The 26,361-nt window shown below is 46.1% G+C and overlaps 1 protein-coding gene across 2 annotated transcripts in view; it reads left to right on the forward strand.

The window, feature by feature from the left end:
- MYOF (myoferlin) overlaps window positions 1-26,361 on the forward strand; it is a 550,379-nt gene that overhangs the window by 285,735 nt on the left and 238,283 nt on the right. For both annotated transcript variants that reach the window (XM_086922487.1, XM_086922488.1), the window contains exons 12-15: window positions 2,835-2,961; window positions 13,128-13,231; window positions 13,883-13,951; window positions 14,060-14,103. In XM_086922487.1, coding sequence (XP_086778613.1) covers window positions 2,835-2,961; window positions 13,128-13,231; window positions 13,883-13,951; window positions 14,060-14,103 — 344 coding nt within the window. The remainder of the gene's footprint in view (window positions 1-2,834; window positions 2,962-13,127; window positions 13,232-13,882; window positions 13,952-14,059; window positions 14,104-26,361) is intronic.

Below are 26,361 nucleotides of genomic sequence, written 5' to 3' on the forward strand. Positions count from 1 at the left end.
CGAGGGGGATATATAATTTATTCAACGGTTTAGGTGGAAGATGTGCTTTGTCTAAAAAATCTGATTGAATTGCATGTATTTAAATTTCATGTTCCTTTTTGTGGATATTGCAGTATGTTGCTCCACTCTTTATCCTTTAAGTCCTTTGTTAGCTTGCTTTCCATTCGGACCCAACGTCGGGTACTGCTACTTTGGTCCTGGCTCTCACTCTTGTACAACCAACTAGTATTTACTATCCCCATACCTGAGCACCTCTTGTAACAGGGCATGGCTTTGTGTGTCTTCTATACCAATTTCCTGCTTCATTTGTATTGCTCTGATAAGCAATGCATATATTAGAGATGGTAGTCCCAGCACATTTAGTCCATTCTTTTGCAATTGTTCTAACTGCTTAGCCGTAAAGAGTCCATGTGAAGTAAAGAGGCTTTTCAGTGACGGAGCGAGGGAATACACTCTTCATAAGGACTATAAGTCTCTTCCAGCAAACTTCGCATTATCTGAAATAGGCAAGTGCTGTCACACGCCAGTTCTGCACCCAAGAGCAAAATATGAGCTATGTTTGGGCCTTTCACATTCACCAGCAACTGTGCTCCACCTACTTGTGATCAGAAATGTATAGATCCCTTCACTTTAAGAGTAGAAAGAATGTAGGCGGTGTAGCTCTGCAGGTACCGGTTAGGAGTTGCCCGTCCCATGAGCCCAGTCATTCCAATTTTAATGATTTTGACACCATAAAAACGTTACCTGACATGTCCTCCTAATGAATACAACAGTTACTCTTACCTTGATATAACACTTAAATGGGCAGCATATAATTCACACACAGTATTAAAATGTACAAGGTATTTGATTCCCCAGATGTCATCACTGTGATCTTCTTTGACAAAACATTAGTGAGCATCTGTTCTTTATAAATCTCTAAATATACTAAACCTGGGCTCAACATGTTTGTTAAATGAACTTCTAGAAATGTATTCATATTTAAAACATTGGAATGTTGGGAGTAACCCTGGGCGTAGTAGCGCTACGCATAGCTGTGCGAAGTGCACAGTGCCGGATGCTTTTCCGCACTGTGCAATCATTGCAAACGGCATATTGCACAGTGTAAGCAGTCGTTTGCTGCTGCTCGAGTAGATTTCTACTCGAGCTGCAGCTTTCTCAACACAGACTGGTAGTTTCTCATCACGAGCAGTCGCGAGCATACGCCACCACTCGCAATGAGAAACCTGTCCTCCCCGCATTGAGAATCTCGCTGGGAGGTTTATTTTAGTTTGCTCGCTCGCGGTCCCCAACTTGCTGTTGAGGACCGCGTAGCGTAGCAGGCATTTTTTGCTCATTCGCGGTCCTCCATGTTAAGTTGGCGACTGCGAGCGAGCAAATTAATCCTCACGTTGAGACTTTTTCCTCATTCCTGATCAGCAACATCAAGTTGCCGATCGCAAACGCGGAAATAGTCTCGCCGGGATGGTGATTTTGCTTGCACACGGTCGCCAACTTGATGATCAGGACCGTGAGTGAGCAAAAAATGCCTGCTACGCGTTTTTGCATTGTGCTACGTGCAGTTCGTGTAGTTGTGCAAACTAGGCACACTCCCAGACCGTAGCGTAGTGTTCCGTCCAGGGTTACTTGGTAGCTCCATTTAAAACAATGGAGTGCTCTGGGCTTGTAATGGCCGGTAGAAACCAGGAGCTCCAACATTCCAATGTTTGACTTTGTCCGAGCCCAAGGGGATTTAAACCCCCTCGGGCTCTGAGAGGCGTTTGTTTTTACTAATTGGAACATTCTGCCCTCTGGGGGCGAAATGTTCTAATAGCCTTCGAGCCCTCCATAACTGGCTCTACCAGCCATTAAAGGCCTGATTCCTTGTTAAACTTTGGAGCTTGCCTTTAATGACCAGAAGAGCCTGCTACTGGGGGCTTTAATGCTATATTCAATTCGCTATACCACTACACCTAAACTAAATACACTAACCAAATACATCCTGCAGGAAATCTGATATTCGCCAACTTCTTGCCACTTTCCCAAATGTTCTAAGACTGAATTCGAAATAGTGAAATACTCAGCAGTTCTTTTGCACCAAACCATTACGACGACTTCAGGCCTATATGAATTGAAATGAGTGGACCATTTACTAAATTTATTTGACCGCAGTCCAGTCTCACTTTAAGTAAACACATTTCAGCAGGTTCACTGCTGATGCGATCTTTATTAGCAATTATACCCACGATTATAAATTAGGACTCCTTTGTTTCAGAGTGCTGCTACTAGGGGTAGGTATGTGTAGATTTGAACGCATAAGAACATGTTAAAAGCGAATTAGTGGCTCCTGATTTAGGCAAGACTTTAAGCCAGAGATTCCTTTCCCAAACGGATGTGCGTTCCACAATGAGCCACAGATATTAAAATATAATCTTCAATTATCGAGCCTCGTAATCCCCAGAGTCAGCCATACTAAAGTTCTCATCAAACCACACCTTTTATAGAGTCTAAACAGATGAAGTCCACTGATCGGTGCAAGTTGAATTTAGCTTGCTCATGGGGTGAACATGGACAACTTTGTCAATTAGTATGAAGGGTTATTAACTGAATTTTGGTGCTTTTTTGGCAAAGATAAACATGTTTGCTCTTTGTAAAGTGTATTCTATAGATTATGCTGCTTAGACTTTCTGAAACTCTGCATTACTTAAAATGTTCAACAAATGTTGCTCTGTTTTTAGAATTGACGTTGCATTTTTTATGAGAATTGCTAAGGTCTTAATCTAAAGAATGCATGTTGTACTGTGTTGATTGCACATATGCCTGCATTCATTTTTCATATACTTTACTTACAACAGGTGGAAAAGCGAGATAAGGAGAGTGAAGCTGATGATGTTGAGAGTAACCTGTTACTGCCAGCTGGCGTTGCACTTAGATGGGTTACTTTCCTGCTTAAAATCTACAGAGCTGAAGATATACCACAAAGTATGGAATTTGCTCAGATAATATTCTTGATTGTTAAAACTATTTCACCATTTTAGTTGCAAGATTTCTCCTCTGATTTAAAATAAAAAGGAGTAGTATTTTTGGAAATGGCTTATTCCATTTCAGGGAATTAGTTTTGTAACTTTTGATTTTAATTAATTTTTGTTCCAGGAACATATAACAGGAAAATGAAGGAGCAATACTTTCACACCCTACAATTCCCTACCTTACAAAGAACCTAAAACATATTGCTGTATCCAGCCACACCTTCTCTAATACTTTGTATTAAGGGTCATTGAGGTGGGCTTTCCACAAGCTTGCCTACACAACACTTGTTCATGCTCGCCAGAAATGTTCATCTCTAAGAGATTTACTATGTTCCAAGAATTCCATTCTCTTGAAGTGTAATGCTTATCTCATTTTGGGGCTAATCGCTTATTCAGTCTTGGTCCATTACCATCAAAAAGTTAGCTTTCGCAAGGCTTAGTGTTACTGGTTTCCTCTGTAATGGTGGGCAAGTAAGAAGCCATTCATTATAGTTGTTTGTACTGCTTTTTCTCCTAAGCAAATTTCTAACCCTCCAACTCTATCAACACATTTATTTCAATTGGGGTGATTGGCTGTTTCATAGTGTCAAGTCATGGCATAGCACCTCGGTTTTTTTCCTCCAAAGACTTTCACTTATGTCATACTGGAAACTAATAGATATAGTTTGTTTTATATGCACATCGCTAATGAGCCAGGCTTGTAAATTAATCCAAATTAGTGCCAAAATCCCAAAGATTAGGCTGTTTGGTGCTTTATAATTGTGTGCTGCTTTTCAGACTGAGGATTCTTGATAACTATCTGTAGAGAACAATAGCCTAGCATAAGCAGATGTGTCCATCTGGGACCCGATTTTAGATCACTGCAAGTGAAAATGCCTAGTCTGTGTCATTAGATGTCCACTCTCATGGTGTACAGCAGGAAAAGGCCTGCAGTCTTGTTTTTTTGTGCTCTTATGAACTGTAGTCTTACAAAGCTGCATCAATGAGTATGACCCATCACACTGTCGTCATAGATTTTAAATACTGAAGTGTTGTTGCTCATTGTTTTTTTAATTTTCAAAGACAAGTAGTCGCACCACTGACTGGAGAATGCTTTTCAGATTCATCACATGGGTTTCTGGGATGTTGGCAAGTAGACTATTGTCTATAGCGAGGAAAGGTCAGTGCCTGTTAGACTGGTCTGAAGTTATCTTAGAACAGCTAATATCAGATGATTTTGGTCTTATGCATGATGGGTATTTAGCATTTAAGGGTTTGATTGATGTGGAAACTCAACAGCAGTCGAGGGCGAAATATTGTATGTTCCTCTCTCTGAGCAATTTCATTACCATAAGCACAAACTCTTTTAAGGTCATCTTTAGTTTGAGAAGGACCTTGGACATCCATGATTGGATGGTGGTGAGGGAGGTCTTATTTGGGGTAATATATTAGCTGGATGTCACTTAGCTGGATGCCGCGGTTGCTGCACCCTATTTTAAAACAACTGTTCAATTTTCATTATTACTGCGTGCCTCGTTGCTCTTGACTATTTTTATCATTTTTAAAGTTTACGACCCTCGTTGTGCTTAAACATTTTATTACTTTAAAGTATTCTTGCTATGGCTATTTCCACACGTACTCACCTGGTGATCATTAGGATCCCGGTCTCTGCTCTGTTCCGATGCGACCAGTGCCGTTTGCTCAGAGGGCGTGTATGGACCAGTTAATAGTCCTCCTCACTTCCAGCAGCTAAAGGCATTATCGGGTGGTGCGCGAGCAAGTTTCCTGCCGCAACCACCTTATTAGCTGATGCCGGTGCACACATTCAGCGAACGCATGCAGTGGGCATGCCGCCAGCACACCAAATGATTAAACAACAGGGGGTGGTGATGGACAGAGTTTCTGAATTAAGCAGAATACTCTCACCCAGTCAAGAGATCTGGGCTTAATCCAACACCGTTTTTCAGCTCACTGCACCATCCCAGCTCAGAACCTGGCTATATGCAAATTAGTCTGTCCCTGGCCCAGTGTATCATGGGAACAGGGCAAACCAAACTACCAAGCCAATTCTTTCACTGGGAAGAACACAAGCTACCGGGGACCGGTTTCTGGCATTTCAGCAGTCTTCGCCCCGGCTTGCTTGAATCCTGATGGTGCAATGAGCTAGGGACTCACGTCTGAGTATACCCTTCCACGCTTATGGTGGACAAAATAATTAAACAGGGGGTGGTGATGGACAGAGTTTCTGAATTAAGCAGAATACTCTCACCCAGTCAAGAGATCTGGGCTTAATCCAACACCGTTTTTCAGCTCACTGCACCATCACAGCTCAGAACCTGGCTATATGCAAATTAGTCTGTCCCTGGCCCAGTGTATCATGGGAACAGGGCAAACCAAACTACCAAGCCAATTCTTTCACTGGGAAGGAAACAAGCTACCGGGGACCAGTTTCTGGCATTTCAGCCGTCTTCGGCCCGGCTTGCTTGAATCCGGATGGTGCAATGAGCTAGGGACTCACGTCTGAGTATACCCTTCCACGCTTATGGTGGACAAAATAATTAAACAGGGGGTGGTGATGGACAGCACACCAAAGGCAAGCCCGTCTGTGCCCGGATTGCACCCAGCGCAATAACCCATGCCCGTTTTTCCCCAGGAGTAGAGTAAACTATTATATACTCAAGGGATGATCTTATGACACTAAACAAGGCAGTAGGAAACCATAACTGCCCTTTATTAGACCTACAGAGCGAGCCCAGGCAATGTCACCAGTTCAAACTACCAGAGCAAACTATACCTCTGCTTCACTAAGGTCAGAAACAGTGCTGTGGCCACCCCACATAAACATCTGAAACCAGGAGCCACAAAGGTGTTCCTATGTATGCTCATTAATGCACGGTCCTTACCTAAACACAAATTTTGTTCCCGAATAGATCACGGAGAGCCTTTCTTCCGATACCATCATAGCGCAAGCATTTGCCGGTTGACTTTTAGAAGTTTGGACTCTTATTCAATTTACCTCCAGCATGGACTCTAGAGCCCTGTAAATATAAATCTCACTCAACCAACCACATACAGGATTAACGTCTGAGTACTCTACTCAAGGATCCCCCTTAAGACCACATTGACGTTACTGCCCACTCGAGTTTTACTCTGAAAATACAGGTATATTGCAGATCTGTTTCTACAGAGTGGCTTCAAATAACAAAGCAGATGATATACAAAGTCTTTGCATCCGCAAAGCATTTCCTTTTCAATTTAAGTACAGTAAACCAGGCTCCCCCTGAGAGTTAGCAACCATAAGAAATGTTGACCTTGATTCCAGCACCTAGATCGATTATTTAAAAAGAAAAAAAAAAGTTGAGACGGTCCCCTTATGAAGGCACCCCAGCCGAAACGCTTGTAGCTTCCATCTACCGCCAGCCTTCCAATTGTTTACAGCTCATCTGCTCCTTTTTCCATTTGTATTTTCAATGCATAATTAAGTCAATTAGTTGTCTGGGTATTTTATATGTGTGTACATATGTTTTTCCTGGATATGATTATATTGTAGTATGTTTCATGTATTAATATTTATCAGAACATTTATAAAAATATATTTTGAAACTGATTAAACAAGAATTTAAGTATTTAATTTGAATAAAGAGTTTTTGATAAACCTACATAATTTAACAACATAGACATGTGTATATATTTATCATAATACACTCTTTTTCATATATCATCTTTGGTGTGTAGCCTGAAAGATATAACCTATAATGCTTGAATAACTTGCATTTAGCATTGTTCTTCCCCCTAGTGCTTACCTAAACACAATACAGAATTTGCAGAGATGGTGGGCTCATATAAACTCCACTTGGCATTGGTCACTGAAACCTGGGTGGATGAATCCTCCGACCCAGAGCTGGGCTTAGACATACCTGCAGGCTGCTAGATTCTTAGAGTAGATCAGGCAGACAAGTGAGATGAGGGGCTAGCAATTATCTTCAGAGATAACTTGCTAGTTTCAGGGTCTGTGGCAAGACACTCCCCAGATTGCGAAGTAATATCCTTTTGGATCATGCTAAGTAAAAACTATATGTTTAAGGGCCTTCTCCTATACAGACCGCCTAGGTCAAAGACCACCTTTCTGAATGCCATTTAGCCCTTTTGTAGAATCTAGTATTGATGCAGCAAACTTCAGTGTTAGGTGATTTCAATTACCATCTTGAAAAACAGGAAGACCATGATGCATCCTCATTAGTCGGCACCATGGTTAGCTTCTCCCTGATGTATCTGAAGAAAAGCCAATAGAATGCACTCCTTTCTACATCATTTCTTCCGCTTTGCTTAAAGTTATTTACCTGCTGCGTGCCGTGTTGACCAGTGTGCTCTACCCTTGTAACACGCAAATATATAGAATCCACTGAACCAGAGAGTCATTGTGACAACAGGGAAGTTTGAAATTGTATCTGAAGTTACTTCCGCATTGCTTAGTTATTTAACTGTCACGTTCCCTTCATAGTGAAGCCCTGAAGAAGGGCAATGGGAGCCAGAAATGCATTGGGTAAAAACAGAACAAACTGCCAAGGATGAATTATGTATTCCAGCGTGCCCCAGAAAAAGGTCTGGGTAGGCACATCTGTTGCATTAGAAACATTGGAAAACATAAGCATCTTGCATGTGAATGGAGTAATAAATGACTAAAGAACTTTGGAATACATGGAATAAATATTGTTAAACTAGGACAAGTTTGCGATTTGTATTTGTTGAAAAGTTACAAATTAAGCTGTGCATCTGGCAGGGGAGAGCAATAACTCCGGTTCAGTAGCTTCTCCCTGAGACTGATAGTTGAGCATGCTACTCATAATGCAGGGCATAACTTAGATGGCATATTTTCCTCATTCATCCTTGAAGGTCTCTGAAGTGCTGCTTGTCCCATGGTCAGATAATAAAGTTATAATGTTCTTATTGAGCATTGATCAGCTCTCCCAGACACCGTACAAACTCCATGTTACTTCAAAAGGTCGTGAATGGGGGAACATTGATCCAGTCACTCTACAAGTGTGCCTATCCTGCTCAACGCGTACTGTGATCAAACAATATCTGGGAACCCTGTAGCAGTTAAAGCTCCTTCCCCACCTAATCAGTTTGTCCTTTTCCCTTCCTTCCACAGAACAGATTTTCCAGATGGTAAAAACATTCAAATCGGGGGCTCCATACGACCCCTCTCCTAAAAGACTGTATCTGGTGCCTGATATTAGTGAACAACCAGCCGTTGTATATAAGGAGATAATTTGCTCAGGTACTTTCCCTGATGCTTGGAAAACATGGATTCTTCCACTCCTCAAAAAGAAAACGGCGATCCAGCCAATCCTAGCAGCTACAGACCTATCGCCGACTACCCTTCCCGCTAAGGTTCTCTAAGAAATACTAAATGCCCAGCTCATGGCATTTATCTCTGCCACGGATCTTCTAGATCCCTCACAATACGGGTTCCGGGAGGGGTACCGCACTGAGATCACTCTGGTCATGGCAGCGGAAGAATTGAGTTATTCTGGATGCTGGGGGTAAGGCTGCACTGATCTTGTAGATCTATCTGCGGAATTTGACACCGTGAACCATGAAATATTAGCCAACAGTCTTACTGATCTGGAATTAGAGGCTCAGCCCTTAAGTTGCTGACATCATTTCTCTCCAACAGGGTTAAATCAGTGGAGTCTGGAGCTTTCGTGTCTGACCAATTTAAACTCCCCTGCAGGGGGCCAGAGGGTTCGTCCCTGAGCCCTACGCTCTTTAATCTCTACGTGACTCAGATAGCCACAATCCTCAGACGTCACTGCTTCTCAGTGGTATCATACGAGGAAAACACCCACTTAGTGGTGTCTGTGTCAAGCAATGTTGGAGACAGCAGATCATTTTAACAGCTACAAGACACAGCTAAACCAGTGGATGAGGTCCAATTGCCTAAAACTTAACTGCGGTAAAATGGAGGTCCTACAGTTAGGTAGTGATACCTCCTTCTGGTCACCTAGATGGTGGCCCTCCAGTTTGGGAGGCTTTCCTGTTCCAGTGCAGACGGTGAAAAACATCGGTTTAATCTTCGATGACAAAATGACTTTTAAGAACCAGATGAATACAATCACCTCTACTATTATTTTTCATCTTAAAAATGATCCAGAAAGTCCACCTATTTATCCCGGCTGGCTTCCTGAAAACACTTATAACGGCATTAGCCCTATCTAGAATAGATTATGGTAATGCCTTGTATTGTACGTGGGTATCCGATCACAGTTTCTGCAGAGGCTACAGCACCTCCAAAATGCGGCAGCGACACTACTGCTGGATTTCCCTAGGTCCCAGCCAGGTTTTCACTGTCTCAGAACTCTGCATTGGCTCCCAGTGGATAAGAGGATCAAGTTTAAATCCCAATGCCTAGCTTTTAAGGCACTGCACAGCGCTGGTCCTCAATTCCTGAAGAAAAACCTGAACTGGTATGTGCCTTCCAGAAATTTAAGATCCGCACATGGCAAACTCTTACAAACTCCCCTGATCAAGAGAACGCAATGGGGTGGAAGAAGCTTTCTGTTAGGGATGGTCAAAACTTAGAACTCTCTTCCAGCCTCATAAAGAATAGCTGAACGCTGTTAGCTTTTAGAAAATCGCTAAAAACCTGGTTCTTTGCCAACTAACATGTTCAATCAGCACCTTGCTGAACTTTCTGGTACAAGCGCCTAGACGCCCTAGGGCATTCGTGCGCTATATAAATGCTAAAATCAAATCCTGAGTATTGTCTGCCTGTTGGTGGCTGCGCATTTCTGTGTTGGGCAGTAAGACTCCCATGCAATCCAGGGCAATGCCATTGAAGCCCATTCAGTGAGGCAGTGTGCTAGCAGGGTTTTGGTGGTCCATGGCACTGAAGGCCAAAAATAAGAGGATGAAAAGATCGGTGTTGGCCTCTGTGAGGCGGAGGGCATCATCGACCATTTGGATAGTGGCTGTTTTTGTGCGGCAGCAGGTTCTAGCTCTGTTGGTGATCCTGCAGCAGTGTGTTGAATGTTATCAGTGGGAATTAACCGAGCAGGAGGTCAAAGGGACTGAGCAGAGGCATGATATACGATAGAACACTGCGAGGTCCCCCTGGACTCTTCGAACTGCCTGTGCTTCATAAGCAGTAGTCTTGCAGGACCAGGTTATCAATGTGTGGGACGTTTGAAGTGAGAAGGTTTCTGTATTAGGAATAGCATCAAGATTATTAATGAGGCTAGTCAAGTCTGCTTTGCTCGCAGTATGGATCTCCGCGTGTGCATTGATGACCAAGAGTTGGTGGTTGTGCTACAATTTCCCGTCCTGAGCATTTGAATGTCTGGGTTGTTTTGTGTACAAGAGATTGATGTGGTGTTGATGGATTTGAAAGATGGGGCCATCAGACATTTTTCACAGAACTCAGTGCAACTGCTTTACTCGTTAATACATGTGACAGTGCACCATACCACAAAGCTGCTCTATGTAGTTTGCAGTCACCCTCTCGCACATCCTTTTATACTTGGAAACTATTTCCTATTCCTTGGAAATCCAACAAACGAGTCAAGAATTTGAAGAACCTAAACTGCTTACTATATAGAGTACATTAGGCCGTAGGCTGTTTGCATTGTGTGCGGCCATGTTGGCTGCCTGGCCTGCCCATGGCACAGTCCTCTTTTTCTGCAGCTGGCTGCCAGCGGTCGGGGTCGAAGGTTAAGGGCGTTGAATGTTTTTGTGAGAAAGGACTTGGTGCGTGCGGGATGACAGTCTGGACGCATGGCGTACTGCAGCCGCTCTGGAACCGTAACCTTTTCTTTTTCACACGACCATTAAAGTGTGTTGCCAAAAGAAGAAATGAAAACATAGCATTGAACTTCACCAGCTAGATCGTTTTCTGCCAACAAAAAATCGTTGACTTTGGGCCTGACCCTGAATTTTGTCTGGGATTGTCTGGGATTATAGGTTATGGCTTGTAGCTTTAAATATCTTCAACAATAAATATACGTTTCACTTTCACAGTAACGTTCTGGCGTGAAATGCTTCCAGCGCGCGCTGCTTCTTATTTTAGAAATGCTGTTAATCTGCTCCATCTTTTAGCTTTCTCTTTCTTGAGATGGACCCGCATAGGTTTGGGGAATTACAGCTAAAAGAGTTACATATTTTATGGTCTGGCTTGACAACCTAGCAACAGTTATGTAAGAATCACCTGGAGAGGGGCTGGGGCTTTGCCCACATGTTGGGACCCATGGGTACATGTTTTGAACGGCTACGCACAGCTGTGATAATTTTCGTTTATTTATCCAGCAGCCTGAGCTTGAACTTTCAGGGGCCCACACATGACATTGTAATGCTATTAAAGTGTCTTAAATAACTACATAGTATATCATGTTTTTCTCTGGCTGCAGCACAGATAGGAGGAGGGGGGCGGGGGGGGGGGGAAGTCATTAACCTACATGGATCTTTAGGTCTGGCTTCACAGTTCAGTGGTCACCCATGGGCATCAATTCACCAAAATGCTAGTGGTAGCGAAAGCAACATCACACGCCATTTGCCCTTTAATTTCATTCAGACACTTGCACATGTTCACATGAACACACACTGTCTCTCAACATTCATTTACAACCATTGTTTACTTACCATTAGGCCAGAGAAAGTCCTATTCCAGCTAATTGTGCTCTGTTTTTATTACACAAATAGTGAATAATACAATATTATTCACTATTAGTGTAATTTTTTTTTTTTTTTTAGAGTACAAGGAAAGCGGAGCTCCAATTAATGTCCATAAGGACGATTTGCCTCTGTGTTCCTGGAACTGATGTTGCCACCTCTGAAGCTAGGAGTCACAAGGAGCCAGTCATGGGTCGCAGCTGCAACCCCTACATGACATCCATGCCTTCACCTGACCTTTTCGCCTACACCAATATTCTTCTACAGTTCTTTGCTTCCACACAGACATATATCCACCCCCACCCTATTTACTTGCAATGCTTAACATTACCATACAACATTCCTTTAAAGCCAGACCTACTGGCATTGTCCATGTTTAGTTATTTTGTTTCTTTAACGAATCCATTCTGACTACCTATACTTTCAGTGCATCATTGAAGCTTTATCCTTCATTTACTCCTAAAAATCTCCACTTTATAGACACTCATTTCCATTGGCCAGGCGAGCACTGATCTTTTTATGGGTAGGAGATGCTTCTGTAAGCCATATTTGAAGAGTTCATAGCCATGTGCAAGCACCTGCTTAAAAGTGGATGCTGTGTACAAACAAGCACATACAAATATACACAAGTGAAGTTTTACTTCAAAGCGCTACATATGGTGAATGTTTGTTTTGTTAAATTCATAAATTCACCAGTACGAGCTAAATTTGCAGGAGTTTAAGCTACTTCGGATCTGCTGGCCAATTGGGACCCAAGTAATCATGAGCTTGTGAATGCTGTTGTGCTTGGGGTCTTGGTCAAGAAGTTAAAGGCAGTAAGATGCTCGTTGCTTCAACTGTATAATTCGCTCTTCAATATTGTGTATAAAATATAGTTCTCAAGTATAAGTAAGGTTATTTAGTGTTTATAAAATGACCGCTTCTTGGGTTGCAATGAAATGTCCTTATGTTACGTGATCGCTCCTGTGGTTTGAAGAATAGGGATGTAATCTGTTACTGTTCTTTGAGGCAAAGCAAACATATAATTCACTTCCTGTTATATTGTGTAGGTTATACTGCTGAGAAAAGAAATCTGCAAAAACCTTTATCCATTTGGTTCAGCATTAGGACTAAGGATAAAGCTATATGCATCTTTCCATCAGCTGTATATGATCGTCCGTTATGTTGCAACATTCATCAGTCTGTTTTGGAAAACCCTTTTTCTATATTTTTGTATTATAAATGCCTACTTTAAGAAATTGAATTGTTGCATTGCCGTTTCTATACGTTTAAGAACTTTTACTACTTATTTTTGATATTGATTTGCAAAATGACACATGTGCCTGTAGATGAAATGTCTGAGAAAGGCAGTAATGAAAGATAAGCTATTAATTCTTCCCAAGAGTTAAAAGTGTAATCAAACTTTGTGGTTGCTGGATTAGTAAATTATGTTCAAAAAGTTCTCTGCTCATTAAGTTTTTCAACTCTCTACAGTGGATGATGCATTTGCACAGTCAGTAAAAGAAATGTTTGGAGGCGATTCTGACAGGAAAAACCTGGTGGACCCATTTGTTGAAGTGTGCTTCGCTGGGAAAAAGGTATTAGGTTTGCTCTCTAATAACGAAAGAACAATGATTTTGCTTTACTTGGTTTTTCTTACTTGCACGCGCCTCCCATCACAAATCTGTTGGTGTCGCTAGAAACAGTACAGAAAGAGCAGAAGAGGTTGGTCGTGCTCAGGGGAGGCTCTAGGCTCATGGTGGCCCTGGGCAGGGAGCGTAGGTAGGGGCCCCCGGAAGAGGGGGTCCGGGCGGGGCGGAGCACGGAGGCTAGTGAAGAGGGGGTGGTCAGGGTGTTTGGAAGTGGCACAGAGCCAGAGGCCACCAAATCCCTGTCAGGGGCCACCACACAAATATGTATCCATCCTCAGAGGATTATTATATTAAGGATTAATATTGGCGTGGTGGCCCCTGGGATTTGGTGGCCCTGTGCAGGTGCACAGCTTGCACATCCCTAAGGCCGCCCCTGTCGTGCTAACACCCATTTTGCCTTACTTACAACTCTTGTTTGTTGCAAGCCTGCGATCTCAATTTCTTGTCATTAGCTCCACTGTTGATGCTTGTACGACTCTTGGCCTTTGAAAGCTGCCAAGGTTGTGTTGCCTCTGGCCCTCTGCCACTATTTCCTGAGGGTTTATGAACTCTGTGCTACAGCATTCATTTGAGCTGATTCTGTTGGTTTCTTTGCAGGTTTGCACAAACAGAATTGACAGAAATGCCAACCCCGAATGGAACCAAGCTGTTAATCTGCAAATCAAGGTCAGGGTGCTTTTTCATCCGTCCACATGAACGTGCGATCCAACGCAGCACCCATTTCACATCTATATTCAGAACTTGCTTCATAAATTGTTTTATTTCTCTTTTTAGTTTCCCTCAATGTGCGAACAAATCCGATTGACTGTATTTGACTGGTAAGTTAATGAACTGTAGCAAATCAGAAGATGAGCTAGGCATTTTTTGAAGATGCCTTGCTTCACTGAAAGGCTTACTGTGCATTTTGCATATTGTTTTCCATCTTTACTACAAAACCTTACATTATCAGCCTGCCCTATAAGGAATTTCCGGGTGGTTTTCCACAAACGAAGCTGTATGATGCTTTTGAATGAAATCAGCCTTGAAGTCCGTGGTGATGTTAAGGTCTTTTTTTGTAAACTTATCCACCTATCTGATGTCCACAGTTGGTTGGAGAATTTTGTCATCTGTTTCAGTTTTCACCTTAGAAGTCCTACAGAAGATGTAAACGGTCACTGCACTCTTAACAGATGTTTATTATGAAAATTGCTGTGTCGAATTTTGCATCATTAATGCTGAATGTGGCTGTAAGGCTTGACAGAGAGGGGGTATGATTGCTAGGACCAAGGACGTATAGGGAAAACTGAGTCGTCTGGTGCAGGTAAAGGAGATTTATTTAAGCACAGGCGAGGTCCAAAAAAAACCAACACAAGTCTCGTGGGTCCGAGTACAGGGACAGTCTTATTCCGGCGGCCTTCTTTTCAAAACTCCAGTGGTTGGATTCTTCAGAAGGTCCTCGGGTGTGTGTTCCCTCGACAAAAGAAAGAAAGGAAAGAATACGTTGTGTTACTGGCGAGAACCACAATGCGAAATGGCAGGAGGGGAAAGGGAGGACGTGAAGGGTATCACCGGGTACCTTAACCGTTTTAGTGCATTTTCTCTCAGTGAGGGTGATAGCGTTTTACACTCATCCATGCCCGTTCTGTGACTGCCCAGCCGCCCTTTAGCCAGTCCCTCCCTCCGAAGAGAACACTCCCCTTATTTTAGCCCGTACCTTGCGGAGCCACACTTCTCCAGTTGAAGTGTGGCTGGGCGCAGCGTGGAAACGTTGGCCTCCCGGCTTCTCTGGCGCTAACCTCCTGGCTAGTTCAACTCCGGTCTCCGAGGACGGTAATCCTGCTCCGGCAGCTTCCTCCCTGGACACGGACTCCTGGGGCACTTCCTCCTCTCCGGCCGCGTTCTCGCCACTCCTCTCCCGGCCTTCCGCTATCAGGGTCGAGGTCGTGTCCGATTGGCGAAATGGGGGTGACGTCAGAGAGGCAGCCCGCCCTCCTGGGAAACCCAAGCCGCCTTAAAGGGAACACGGTCCTCCTGTAAGCGTCGAGGCGGAACGGAAGAGGGACAATAATCAGTTTCGAACTCGTGGCAGGTAGGGACCCCCTGACAGTGGCTTGTGCTTAATCTTAAAAACGTTTGGCAGCCTGCAGCTGACCTGTGAGAACAAGGCCAACATTACTAATTGTGATGACATAGCCTGTGGGTTTTCTTTAATGCCATGAAACTAGTTCTTGAGATCAGTTCCTAAAAGTCACTTCCCACAAACCTACCAAGTCTGTAGTCTGCAATATAAACCTCAAAATCGGTTGGAAAGTCATCTCAGACTAACAATTGCAACTCAGTCACAACGATTGCCACCTGTTTACAATGAGTGTAAAAAAAACTACAAAGCATTGACTAATGCAGTTTCTTTCAATTAGTGCAGGGAAAGATGTCATTGCAAAATCCTGATGTTTGACCTTTGCATTTGGAGATAACAAGGCAGAAAGCAGTTTAGTATAGTTTGTGGTGGTTTTAGATTGGCCTTAAGATATGCCCAAACAAATATGTGATTAAAGGCAAGATTTACCCTTCGCTGTCCTTGGGCTGTGACTTATGAACTAGTGACGTAACCAAGGTTCTGCTCTAGTTAAATATGTGGCTGAATCCAAAGTGTAATAATGGTCCTCCATGGGCAATCCTATATAAACCATGAATGTAACAGAGGTTTCTGTGCGAATCCAGGAAACACGTCTAACAGGTTTTTCTTGATCACCTACCTCAGTTCATTCACAACCCCCATCATTCTCTCAACAATTAGGTCTGTTTCTTCCAGGAATGCCAACTCCTCCTCCAATATTCAGCCCTCTCACCACTTCAAACAATATTTAGATGAATTGATTCACGTCCCAGGGTTAAATTTAATAACCGTATTTTGTCCAAACCATTGCGTTGACATGAGTTGCTATTCAAGAGTTCACGAGCAGGGCTTTAAAACATTTTGTGGGTATAAAATGGTCCTGTGCCTAGGACTACACATTGTTCTTTGGGTGTGGGAGATAGATAGTTATATTGAGTTAAGTGTGTTTTGAGTTTAGTGTGAGAATTTATAGGCCACAGATAGTGATATTGAGTTTAGTGTGAGAATTAATAGGCCACTTGCTGTTTTGTCATTCACTGACACGTTGCAAAGGTGTAGAATAGTTACTGATTGCAGAGTTCTACAGATTGAATAAATTCAAATCAAAACAAGACGTTGCAGTACGACTTCATTGAGGTTTTTTTTAACTCATTATTTTTGAGGCTATGCACAATCATGCCTAGATCCTCCAGGTGTTTGCTGCACTGCATAACTAAACTTATTTCAAGTTTTATTATAAAGCCTCTGGAAGTGCTTTTGTGTTTTTATGTAGTTCTCCAGAGGAGAGGGAGAATTGTGGAAGTGATGGCACTTAAGATTGTTGCTGCATTAAAAACTTTTCCTCTGATCTGAAATACATTCTTAAATTCAGTGGAATAGGAATCCGACATCTTGAACTGAAACCGCCTTTGAGTCTGGAGAATAGTTGGTCAGTCTTCAAGATAGATTCGGTTTAGGGTCTTTTGGTGTAGGGCATCTTCTCTTTCAAATGGAATGTTTGGAGAGGTTGAAGTAGTATCATAAATGTTCTTATGAAATAGAGAACGATTTACAATTTAACTTTTAACAGCTAAAAGTCAGTGGTACCATTTGTAGGAGAGTAGGGTCTGCAATCCTATGATCACCCAGATTTTTTGCTTTTGTTTCACTGGTTTACGACTTTCTCTGGCTGTGGGCCTGCTAATCAGACCCACAGCCTGGCTGTTCTCTTCCTAAATTACGATATGTACCCTAGGTGCATTTACCAATTGGTACTGGGCCACCTTATCAGACCCTGTAACTCAGGGCATAGGTGTACCCAGGGCCGCCAGGGGTTGCAGCATGTATTATGCCACCTATGGCTGGCCTCCTAAATTTGACACAACTGGCTGCATGACAGCTGGGGCGAAGTCGTGTAATCATCCTTTGCTTTAGGTATAGTAGCTCTATATCTAACCATACAATGGACACCCGAGTTCCTATCAGTCACTCCTATGGCAGGCCTTGACAATCCTGAAGGCAGAGTGCGTGGGCTCGTGTGAACTGTGTTCTGGCCCGAGCCGAGCCCGGTTGCAGCTTGCGGAATCAAGACCCAATGGCTGTTCCATGATAACGCGTACCCTATCGGTAACTTCGGTATCGCATTATCAAGACATGTCGAGTAAGGTGTCATACGAATCGGGATGCTGCCCCCTCACCAAGTCTGGCGACGAGGTTAGCGTTCCGCCCTTCTAGAGGGACACGACATGTACGTAACTGTGAACCCCGGTTAAAGTTAACTAAAGCCTCAGCTCCACAAAATGGATGCTGCCACCACAGACACGAGTCTGACCTCCTGCTGCTGGGAGTCCTTCCAGCGAGGAGCGCTTGGACAAAGGGTTTCCTGTCGAGGGCGGTGTTCGCACCGTCCCAGACAGGGTTTGTGTATTCTGGGTAGGTAGGGCTTTTGCGAGAAGGTGACTGCGGAGTGGCACCCCGGTGCTCACTACGCATCTGCCGGTCAGAACCAGTTCCAGGGGCGCCAGCCCTGGCCTGGGGAAAGTCCGGCAGGGGAGAGGGGTGTAACTACCCCCCTTCCTGGTCCCACCCTTAGGGCAGGACCTAGTCATGTACCCACCCCTTTCTTTAGGATAAAGGCCGGAGCGGGGACCCTTCCAAATTAGATCATCTTTGAATCAAGAACTACTTTCTACGAAAGGACATTCGAGACTCTTCTCAAGATTTCTCCCTTGTGACTAAGGAGTAGTCACCCTGCATCAGCGGGCACCATCTAAGAACTCTGCGGTTTGCTGCAAGTCCTTCCTCAGGAATCCGACGACCCAGCTCGACGAGAACCGGCTTCCCTGGCACCTCTGACCTCTACCCACGTCATCAGCTCAGCTGTGATCTGTGGGTGCGACGAGACCTCGAGGGACCGGCCATCATCAAAACCTGCACGCTCTTAACCAGCACGACCATCGAAGCCATTCTCTGGTGAGTGCTCTGGGGTCCGAGAAGCCCCGACCCTGAGCCGCTCCAGCACCGAAGTGCAGTCTCCCAGCATCTCCACGATCTGCGTGGGGCCCTTCTGCTCGCTGCTCAGTACGTTGTCCGGTCACTAGCCTCTGGCTTGTGCCCTTCCGTGACGACATCCGACAATCATCACTGCTGGTCTGGTTGCTCCAGACTGGCCCTTGCTTCCATCCTTGCGAGAAGCATCCCGGACCCTCCTGGTCCACTCAAGACGCTATTTTAGGCCCACCACGTGGCCCTGAAATCTGCCAAGGCTTGCTGCCCCAATCCTGGGCCCAGCGACGCCGACAGCATCATCCTTCGTGGGACAGCTCGCACCTCCATCCTGGTCGCCGACAACGCCTCCTGGTCCGTGAGACTGCAGAGCCTAGCGTCGCCCACTCACCTAGTCGAGGTGACGGCCAACCGGTGCCCTCCTGGTACCCTCTGACTACTGGCTAGTAGTACGAACTTGGTCCCCTCTGCTTTCAGGTGTCAACGATCTCTGATCCAGGCTTGGATCTCTACGAACTATTCATCACTGGTCGCCGGCCAGCAACTTCTTTTCTTCCGGCTCCTGGCTCGTCAGCGAAGACCCCGACGCCTGTAAGACTTGTGCAGCCGCAGCCCTCGTGGCTAGGTAACTCGGCATTTCGGTGCCTGCATAACCTCTTTACTCTAGGGTCCTGAGTCCCTCGCTTCCGACTTGCCTTATCGGGTCCGCCCGAGACCTCTAAACTTTCGGTGTCCTCGGACACTGGTTTTAATTGTGCACTTGAAGTATTTTCCTAAGAGATTTGGTTTGTGCTTAGTACCCTGTCCTCATAAAGAGTCCAGGGCTGTTGTGAATCCTAATAAATATCCTGTTTATTTTCATAACACTTGTGTGGTGTCCTTTCACTTGGTGTTCAAGGGGTACATGTGTGGTAAACAGCTGGCTTAACACGCCCTCTCGAGTCTTTAGCCTTAGACTGCTCGTATCCACGCTACTAGGATAGCTGGTCTATAGGTTGACTTACAACCAATCATCACAAGGGTCGTTTGGAACGATACATAGCGGTCGCTAGAATAGCGAACGCTGCATATCGGGCCAACTTCTCACATTGGTGAGCAGCGGTGGGATTTGAGCTTGCTGTTGTTTTACCACACGTATCCTAAGAATATCTTGTTGAAAGATCACATAAGTACTGTTAGTACATATAACTAAGCTTAGAATACTCTGAGTTCTACAGAACCAGCTGTTGCAGCTCCTCAAGGCTTAGCACACCTTGGCTGCAACTCTTAGCAAGGGATCAGCAGGTAAACACATAGTGTAGGTAGGTGCATCACTTACACCACACTAGAAACAGTATGTCGGACAAAGGAGGAAACTCTGAGTCTCCCCTTGTGTCAGTTGACCCTCCACAGGTCATCCCTTCAAGATATACTGCGCTTAACTTCCATGAGTTACGACAGGTATGTACCTCTAGGAAGATTAAGCAAGGGGCTAACCCCACCACCTCCTTTCTGATTGGTCTCCTAGAGACTTATGATGCCAGAAAGGCTGAGAAGCTTCTTAGCCCTTCTAATCCAGAAGGAGACATGCCTCCCCTCGAGGGAACCAGAGACGATCCTGACCTCATCCACCTCTCAACTGAGACTGAAGGTGTAGAAGATGATGAGGATGAGGATCCCTCTGGGGATGAGGCAGATAAGGGACAGGTAGAAGTCGTTAGACTAAGCAGGTCCAACTTAAGCAAACATGACAGTGGTACTGGGAGACCCCTGGGGCCACTATCAGGTCAGCTTAACATTGGGAATGGACGAGCCAGATCTCTGTCAAGAGACTCTGGCAGATCCCTTCAAACCAATGGCTCTCACAACTCTTCTCAAAGAGGGATGACGTCCCCTCAGAGGAGAGTGTACGAAGCTAAAGAAAGGGCAGCTAATCTGAGGATCGAAAGGGAAGAACTTGCCCTGGCCAAAGAAAGGCTTGCCTTTGCTAGAGAGCAACAGTTAAGTGGGGTAGTCCCCACTGGTGGCAGCATTGTACCTAGCAATAGGGAAAGGAGTTTTGATACGAAACACCTTGGTAAGATAGTGCCCCCCTTTAAACAAGGGGACGACATCCACAAATGGATTACTGCTTTGGAGAGGGCCTGCACTGTGCAAGGTGTTCCCCAGAGTCAGTGGGCAGCTATCTTGTGGCTCTCCTTTGAAGGTAAAGGTAGAGACAAGCTCCTCACCACAAGGGTAGAGGATGCTAATAATTACCACGTCTTGAAGAGTACACTGGTTGAAGGGTTTGGCCTAACCACTGAGCAGTACAGGGTGCTGTTCAGGGATACCCAGAAAACGCAGTCTCAAGATTGGTCTGACTTTGTCGATTGTGCCACTAAGGCTTTTGAGGGGTGGTTGCTGGGCAGTAAGGTTACTGATTACGAAGGATTGTATAATTTGATGATGAGAGAACAAATTTTAAACAATTGTCAGAACCAGTTGTTGCATCAGCATCTTGTCGACTCGGATCTGACCTCTCCCCAAGAATTGGGAAAGAAGGCAGACAGATGGGTTCGTACGAGAGTTAAACAGAACCAGGGCCAGAATCAAGGTGGTCAGAAGAAAGCAGACCAGAAGGGTAAAGATTCAAAGCGGGAACAAAATGACCAGAAGTCTTCGACAGGTCCCCAACAACCCAAAGAGGGTGGGGGTCAGGCTCCCCAAAAGAAGAAAGAAGGCCAATCCAAAAGATGGTGCCAATACTGCAAAAGTAAATCTCACTGGTTTAGTGAGTGCACCAAGAAAGGAGGAGGGCAGACTCCTGCCACTGCAGCCCCTAAGGCACCTGTGCCCCCTAGTACAGCCAGCAGTGGTAGTGCACCTCCCAAGGGTTTAGTAGGGTTAACCCTGGGTTCTGAGGGGCGTGACAACTTAGTTGGCACACTCACTCAGGCTGTCCTTGTCAGTACAGGGGATGTGGATATGTCCCCTGACGTAAGCCCCAATACTTTGGGGAAATACAGACAGACACCTTTCATAAATGGAAAAATGGCTCAGGCCTATAGGGACACTTGTGCCAGTGTCACCATGGTGACACCGAACTTTGTGGACCCTGGACAGATCATGCCAGGTACAGAATTCCTGGTGACCAATGCAAGCAATGTCACTACCAATCACAGTATGGCAATTGTAGCTTTCTCCTGGGGAGGGGTAACTGGCCAAAAGAAGGTTGTAGTTAGTTCAGACCTCCCAGTGGATTGTTTGTTGGGCAATGATTTGGAGTCATCACAATGGTCAGAAGTGGAGCACCGGACTCACATGGAAATGTTAGGCTTGCCAGCACATGTGTTCGCTGTGACCAGGTCACAGGTCAGAAAATGCCCCACTGAACAGGTGCTGGATCCTGGAACAACGGACCAGACACCTCCCAAGAAAAAGAGCAGTAGGGTTAAGGCTGCGCCTTCCCCCTTGCCCCAGGTCGTGGATCAAGTCTCAGAGGAGGCTGACCTACAAGAATTGCGGGAAACTGAGCCTAGAGAGTTCGAACTTGATCAAGTTGAATTCTTGGGTTCAGGGGGACCCTCAAGGGAAGACCTGGGGAAGGACCAGTTAGTCTGCCCTTCTCTTGAACCCCTCAGACAGCAGGCTGCTGCTGAGGCTGCTGGGAACGCCACAGGTACCCACAAGGTATACTGGGAAGATGGACTCCTGTACACTGAGTCAAGAGACCCCAAGCCTGGCATGACCAGGAGGCTGGTTGTACCCTTGTCTCAGCGAGGTTTCCTACTTACCTTGGCCCACGAGATTCCCTTAGCAGGTCACTTAGGCCAGACGAAGACGTGGGACAGGCTTGTCTCACACTTTCACTGGCCTCATATGAACGAAGATACCAAGGAGTTTTGCCGCTCCTGTGTCACTTGCCAAGCCAGTGGTAAGTCAGGTGGCACGACAAAGGCCCCCCTTATACCAATGCCTGTGGTGGGGGTGCCCTTTGAACGGGTGGGGATTGACATAGTCGGTCCCATGGAACCACCAACAGCATCAGGGCACAAGTTTATACTGGTGGTAGTGGATCATGCCACCAGGTATCCTGAAGCTATTCCCCTTAGGACCACTACAGCACCTGTTGTGGCAAGAGCCCTAGTTGGAGTATTCTCCAGAGTGGTCTTCCCTAAGGAGGTCGTCTCCGACAGAGGTGCAAACTTTATGTCGAGCTACTTAACTGCTATGTGGAAGGAATGTGGTGTCAACTACAAGTTCACTACACCCTATCATCCACAATGCAATGGGCTTGTTGAGAGATTCAACAGGACCCTGAAAGGGATGATTCATGGACTACCTGAAAAGCTTCGGCGGAGATGGGACGTCCTGATCCCCTGCCTTTTATTCGCTTACAGAGAAGTCCCGCAGAAGGGGGTTGGCTACAGCCCTTTTGAACTTTTGTACGGGCATCCTGTAAGAGGACCCCTGTGTTTGGTGAAGGAAGGATGGGAGAGACCTCTCAAAAAGCCTGCTGCCAACATAGTGGACTATGTGCTTGGCCTCCGCTCGCGGATGGCTGAATACATGGAGAAGGCATCTGAAAACCTTAAGGCCAGCCAAGAACTCCAGAAAGCTTGGCATGACCAAAAGGCTGTCTTGACTGTTTACCAGCCCGGACAGAAGGTGTGGGTGTTGGAGCCAGTGGCCCCAGCAGCACTCAAGGACAAATGGTCCGGGCCCTACACCATCCTGGAGAAAAAGGGAGAGGTCACCTACCTGGTCGACCTGGGAACTCCCCGGAGCCCCCACAGGGTGCTTCATGTCAACAGGCTCAAGGCATATGTCGACAGGAAGGACATGAGTTTGCTCATGGCCCTAGATGAGGGACAGGAAGAGGAGAGTGACCCTCTCCCCGACCTGCTCACTCAGAATCCTGACGATGGATCGGTGGATGGTGTTGTCTTTTGTGGCAGCCTCTCCGAACATCAACAGAAAGACTGTAAACAGGTTCTTCAGTCTTTCAGGCATATGTTCTCTCTAACACCCAGTCAGACCGATTGGTGCACCCATGAGGTTGACACTGGTGACAGCTTGCCCGTCGAGTAAAATCTACCGGCAGCCTGATCACGTTAGAGACTGCATCAAAAGTGAAGTGCAGAAAATGTTGGAGTTGGGAGTCATTGAACCCTCGGATAGCCCTTGGGCTAGTCCCGTAGTTCTAGTGCCGAAACCTCACACCCCGGGCGGTAAGAAAGAGATGAGGTTCTGCATAGACTACAGGGGTCTCAATGCAGTCACTAAGACTGACGCCCACCCAATACCAAGGGCAGACGAGCTTATCGATAGATTGGCTTCGGCCAACTACTTAAGTACGTTTGACCTGACAGCTGGGTATTGGCAAATCAGGTTAGCTGAGGACGCCAAGCCTAAGACTGCATTTTCTACCCCTGGTGGGCATTATCAGTTCGTGGTGATGCCCTTTGGTCTGAAAAATGCACCTGCCACCTTCCAAAGGTTGGTGAATCAAGTCCTTACTGGGCTGGATGACTTCTGCGCGGCATATCTAGACGATATTGCTGTCTTTAGCTCCACCTGGGAGGATCACCTGGTCCACCTGCGGAAAGTGTTAGAGGCTCTGCAAGCGGCAGGCCTCACTATCAAGGCCACCAAGTGCCAGATAGGGCAGACACAGGTTGTATACCTGGGCCACCTTGTAGGTGGAGGCCAGGTTCAGCCACTGGAGAGCAAAATACAGTCAATCAGGGACTGGGCTCCTCCAACCACCCAGACTCAGGTTCGAGCTTTCTTGGGCCTGACTGGATACTACCGGAAGTTTGTCAGGAACTATGGTTCCATCGTGACACCATTAAACGAACTGACAAGCAAGAAAATGCCAAAAAAGGTTCAGTGGACAGCGAGCTGTCAAAAAGCATTCGATGACCTAAAGCAGGCCATGTGCACGGCACCTATACTTAAGAGTCCAGACTACTCCAAACCATTCATTGTCCAAACAGACGCTTCTGAGTTGGGTGTGGGAGCTGTTCTTTCTCAACTGAATTTTGATGGTCAAGACCAGCCCATTGCTTTTATAAGCAGGAGGCTGACCCCTAGAGAGAAGAATTGGTCAGCTATTGAGAGGGAGGCCTTTGCTGTGGTTTGGGCCCTGAAGAAGCTGAGGCCATACTTATTTGGCACTCACTTCAAGATTCAGACCGACCATAAGCCCCTCTTGTGGCTAAATCAGATGAAGGGTGAAAACCCCAAACTGCTTAGGTGGTCCATTTCCCTACAGGGGATGGACTTTACAGTGGAACATAGACCTGGTACTGATCATGGCAATGCCGATGGGCTCTCCAGATATTTCCACTTAGAACAAGAAGACTCACCTGGTCAAGGTTAGCTTATTGTTCCGACGTTTGGGGGGGGGGGGGGGGTCATGTAGGAGAGTAGGGTCTGCAATCCTATGATCACCCAGATTTTTTGCTTTTGTTTCACTGGTTTACGACTTTCTCTGGCTGTGGGCCTGCCAATCAGACCCACAGCCTGGCTGTTCTCTTCCTAAATTACGATATGTACCCTAGGTGCATTTACCAATTGGTACTGGGCCACCTTATCAGACCCTGTAACTCAGGGCATAGGTGTACCCAGGGCCGCCAGCGGCTGCAGCATGTATTATGCCACCTATGGCTGGCCTCCTAAATTTGACACAACTGGCTGCATGACAGCTGGGGCGAAGTCGTGTAATCACCCTTTGCTTTAGGTATAGTAGCTCTATATCTAACCATACAATGGACACCCGAGTTCCTATCAGTCACTCCTATGGCAGGCCTTGACAATCCTGAAGGCAGAGTGCGTGGGCTCGTGTGAACTGTGTTCTGGCCCGAGCCGAGCCCGGTTGCAGCTTGCGGAATCAAGACCCAATGGCTGTTCCATGATAACGCGTACCCTATCGGTAACTTCGGTATCGCATTATCAAGACATGTCGAGTAAGGTGTCATACGAATCGGGATGCTGCCCCCTCACCAAGTCTGGCGACTAGGTTAGCGTTCCGCCCTTCTAGAGGGACACGACATGTACGTAACTGTGAACCCCGGTTAAAGTTAACTAAAGCCTCAGCTCCACAAAATGGATGCTACCACCACAGACACGAGTCTGACCTCCTGCTGCTGGGAGTCCTTCCAGCGAGGAGCACTTGGACAAAGGGTTTCCTGTCGAGGGCGGTGTTCGCACCGTCCCAGACAGGGTTTGTGTATTCTGGGTAGGTAGGGCTTTTGCGAGAAGGTGACTGCGGAGTGGCACCCCGGTGCTCACTACGCATCTGCCGGTCAGAACCAGTTCCAGGGGCGCCAGCCCTGGCCTGGGGAAAGTCCGGCAGGGGAGAGGGGTGTAACTACCCCCCTTCCTGGTCCCACCCTTAGGGCAGGACCTAGTCATGTACCCACCCCTTTCTTTAGGATAAAGGCCGGAGCGGGGACCCTTCCAAATTAGATCATCTTTGAATCAAGAACTACTTTCTACGAAAGGACATTCGAGACTCTTCTCAAGATTTCTCCCTTGTGACTAAGGAGTAGTCACCCTGCATCAGCGGGCACCATCTAAGAACTCTGCGGTTTGCTGCAAGTCCTTCCTCAGGAATCCGACGACCCAGCTCGACGAGAACCGGCTTCCCTGGCACCTCTGACCTCTACCCACGTCATCAGCTCAGCTGTGATCTGTGGGTGCGACGAGACCTCGAGGGACCGGCCATCATCAAAACCTGCACGCTCTTAACCAGCACGACCATCGAAGCCATTCTCTGGTGAGTGCTCTGGGGTCTGAGAAGCCCCGACCCTGAGCCGCTCCAGCACCGAAGTGCAGTCTCCCAGCATCTCCACGATCTGCGTGGGGCCCTTCTGCTCGCTGCTCAGCACGTTGTCCGGTCACTAGCCGCTGGCTTGTGCCCTTCCGTGACGACATCCGACAATCATCACTGCTGGTCTGGTTGCTCCAGACTGGCCCTTGCTTCCATCCTTGCGAGAAGCATCCCGGACCCTCCTGGTCCACTCAAGAC

Source organism: Lissotriton vulgaris, chromosome 5 (genome assembly GCF_964263255.1).
Source record: "Lissotriton vulgaris chromosome 5, aLisVul1.2, whole genome shotgun sequence".
NCBI classification, from domain to species: domain Eukaryota; kingdom Metazoa; phylum Chordata; class Amphibia; order Caudata; family Salamandridae; genus Lissotriton; species Lissotriton vulgaris.